The following is a 3,357-nucleotide window of genomic DNA, read 5'->3' as shown; positions in this document are numbered from 1 at the left end:
CCCTGTATTCCTCGGAATCCTTAATACCTGGCAGGCGTTCTGCCCGAGACCATTTGCCGTGCATATATTCCCTTCATCTATTTGCCAGAATTTGCTGCAATAATCGTTGGCGATAATAGGTAGCAGAGCATACTTTAGGGCCTTTGTACCTCTGCTGACCTGGCCGTCCTTTCCCCACCCCACTACATAGCCAGTCATGCCGTCGAAAGCATCTCTCGTCTCGTGGTAACAGGCCAGCCGTATCGGTTGAATTTTTTCTGGGAATGAGAACGTCGGTTAAGCTAGGTCTGAATTTTAGACTCTAAAGTTTCAGCGTATCGTAATCTATTACTGCGCAATATACGAAATTTACGGCAGCTAAACGTTACTGCTCCGATTGAAAATATTAAAAATAAGTTCACCCGTAACTAGATGTAAACAAAGTCGAACGAAATTGTGTTCGTGTTTGCTTGCAACTCTGAATTCGCACTGCTTACTTATTTCATGTTAGATAAGATTATATACGTACGACTATACGGTATATCCTGCGGCATGTACAACAATCCGACGTCGTTCTTGTTGTAATCATGTTTTGGATGAACAACAGCGAGTGACGTAATCATCGAGACACCAGGCCCGTTGTTAGAATCGTACCCTATGCCTGATTTATTGACGATGCCAAAAACAACAAAGAATTTACGCGGGAAACCGGAGCCTATGCAGTGGCCAGCCGTTAGAACCCATCGTTTCGAAATTACGGTGCCGCCACACTGGGAAGTCGCTCCGTTTGGTAATAATCGATGTACGACCGCCATAAAGGGGAACTGTTCGTTTACAGCATAGAAACCACCGGCTATTCTATCCGTATCGTCTACTCCACCAAGAAATTAATTATTGTCATTAATACAGGGTGTCCAAAAAATGTTGTAACACCTTGAAATGGGTGGTTCGGGAGGTGATTTGAAACAACTTTTTCCTTTGGGAAAATGTTGTCCGAAGCTTCGTTAGGGAGATATTAACGGAAAACACTGACCAATCAGAGCGCGAGTATGCCGGTTGAGCGTAGACTACGCCCTAAGCGGCCGCGCTCATACGCTACCGCGGCCGCTCCACCGGTATCCTTGCGCTCTGATTGGTCAGTGTTTTCCGTTAATATCTCCTCAACGAAGCCTCGGACAACATTTTCGCTAAGGAAAAAGTTGTTTCAAATCACCTCCCGAACCACCTCTTTCAAGGTATTACAACATTTTTGGGACACCCTGTATATACGTAGATCTTCGATGTACTAAATTATACTTACATGTAAAGGAAGGAAAGAAGAGTTTCGACACGGGGGACGACGGCTCAGAATCTTTTTTAATCTGCGTACTGTTAGATACGACTTCTTTATCGAGACCATTTTCTTTTATATGACTGTAAACACCTGGACAAAGTGTCAGAAAGCAGCAAGCGAATAGAAACGTCGGCGTACTTTTCGAATTCATCGTGGAACTGACCAAAACATGAGCATTTCCTCGGTATTTATGGCATCTCGAACATTCGTGAAAATTGCCCGCGGTGAATGTCTGTTAGTTTCCAAACTCCCTGCTACAAGTAATTGTGAGAACAAGGTTTTGAAGAAGCATGCGTGGTAATGGGTATGGCATTGTGCAATCAAAACTATTGTAATCTAGTATTTAAGGAATCCTTGGCTTCTATCTTTCGACTTTTCTTCATTTTTACCTGAATGACTATATCTGAATATATACCTGAATAACTATTAAATATTATTTAAAATAATACAAATAAAACTTTATAAGAAAATATTATAAATAGACCGCGGATCTTTATGCATTTATAGGAAATTTGAATGCACAAGAAACTACAAAATGCAAAAAAATATACAAGGACGTAAAAAAGATTCAAAGTAAAGTTCATATTATAATATTTGCAGAATAAAATAAATTCCAATTAGGTTCAATTTTGTAGGCATAAAATATATTACAATAATTTATGTAAATGATTTACAGTAAATCTATATATAATGTAAAGTAAAATACATATATATCAAGGTATTATAAGAACATTTCAGATCATAAAAATATAAATTTTTATTTACACGTCGGTATACAAGTATTTAGAACGTTACATTCTTAGTCGTATTCATATAAAAATAGCAATATCACAAATTTTCTTAAAAATGAAGTCCTGTAACTTCCTGAATCCAGTCGATATACCCAGTGACTCTAGAAAACACACCAGGCCTGCTACTAGGACAATTTGTGTCTCCGTAGCTCACGATTCCGACTTGAAGGGGAACACCGCCATCAAATGCAATTAAAGGTCCGCCGCTATCACCCTTTAAACATATGGTACGAAAAACGCAAATTAATTTTTTATTCTAGAAACAAGGAGAAGACGCCCGAGCTGAAACATATTATTTCATCATTCAGATGCATGAAATAAAATGTGTGGAAGGCCAGCGCCTAGGCTGCAAAATGCGCAGGATGGAGAAACCCGAGTCGAGTGTGAGGGCCAAATGGAACGCAATGTGCGTTGGGAAGAAGGGTCTTTGAGGGAGAAGGGACGCTTGGAAAACCGTCTGCGTGCAAGGCCGTATCGAGGGCCTCCAAGCACGATCTTTATCGAGTCACATACCACAGACGTTTGTTTTTGAACTTATAAAGTGTCAAATAATCGTGATTAGGAACATTTTTCTATATGAGCACCCTGTAGAGCAGATACGTTAATATCGAGTTGTGTAATTTGAGATGTCTGGGAGCCACAATGTATTTGTTTACCTGACAAGCGTCCTGCTTGTACCCGGCTGCCGTGCACACGTGTTTCTTCGGCGTTATGCTCCACGACATACTACATTCGGAATTCGAAATAATCGGTAGAGTCGCGAATTTCAATCTCCTCGTTCCCATGCCTTTCGATCGATCTTTTCCCCATCCGATAACAGTTCCCATTTTACCGTCGAAACTTTCTTCGATTTCGTTATTTCTCGCCAATTGGATAGGTTGAATAGCCACTGGAAAGATAACAAAATTATTTATGAAATACTTGTCCCTTGCAGACATGCGAGCATTCGAATGACCATGCGATTGAAATACGTCTAAAATACTATATGTACAGGGTGTCCCAAAAATGTTGTAACACCTTGAAAGAGGTGGTTCGGGAGGTGATTTGAAACAAGTTTTTCCTTAGCGAAAATGTTGTCCGAGGCTTCGTTGAGGAGATATTAACGGAAAACACTGACCAATCAGAGCGCGAGTATGCCGGTTGAGCGTAGACTACGCCCTAAGCGGCCGCGCTCATACGCTACCGCGGCCGCTCCACCGGTATCCTTGCGCTCTGATTGGTCAGTGTTTTCCGTTAATATCTCCTCAACGAAGC

The 3,357-nt window shown here is 41.0% G+C and overlaps 2 protein-coding genes across 2 annotated transcripts; both read right to left on the bottom strand.

Annotated features, from left to right (window-relative positions):
- Nucleotides 1-5: 5 nt before the first annotated feature.
- Nucleotides 6-1,968, bottom strand: LOC128896176 (serine protease SP24D-like; the record flags this gene model as incomplete). Its single annotated transcript, XM_054159378.1, has 3 exons — nt 1,280-1,968; nt 509-850; nt 6-257 (listed from the first exon to the last, which is right to left on the bottom strand). Coding segments are annotated over exons 1-3 (778 nt in total), but the record flags the coding sequence as incomplete, so codon positions are not given.
- Nucleotides 1,969-2,051: 83 nt separating this feature from the next.
- On the bottom strand, nt 2,052-3,157 carry LOC128896177 (chymotrypsinogen A-like). The gene is made up of 3 exons (XM_054159379.1): nt 3,095-3,157; nt 2,760-2,992; nt 2,052-2,317 (listed from the first exon to the last, which is right to left on the bottom strand). Exons 2-3 carry the CDS (start codon nt 2,928-2,930, stop codon nt 2,153-2,155), a joined length of 336 nt encoding a protein of 111 aa, XP_054015354.1. The 5' UTR covers nt 2,931-2,992; nt 3,095-3,157; the 3' UTR covers nt 2,052-2,152.
- Between the last annotated feature and the right edge of the window lie 200 nt (nt 3,158-3,357).

Source organism: Hylaeus anthracinus, unplaced genomic scaffold, assembly GCF_026225885.1.
Source record: "Hylaeus anthracinus isolate JK02 unplaced genomic scaffold, UHH_iyHylAnth1.0_haploid 7627, whole genome shotgun sequence".
Lineage (NCBI taxonomy): Eukaryota > Metazoa > Arthropoda > Insecta > Hymenoptera > Colletidae > Hylaeus > Hylaeus anthracinus.
Note: the sequence above shows the minus strand (reverse complement) of the source record. Positions and strands in the feature narration are given on the sequence as shown.

Bases quoted from the DNA above. Each gene is read 5' to 3' on its own strand.
- LOC128896177 (XM_054159379.1), bottom strand. From the start codon at position 2,930: ATGGGAACTGTTATCGGATGGGGAAAAGATCGATCGAAAGGCATGGGA. The intron at 2,318-2,759 runs GTAAACAAATAC...ATATGTTTAAAG, and splicing joins ACAAGCAGGACGCTTGTCAG to GGTGATAGCGGCGGACCTTT.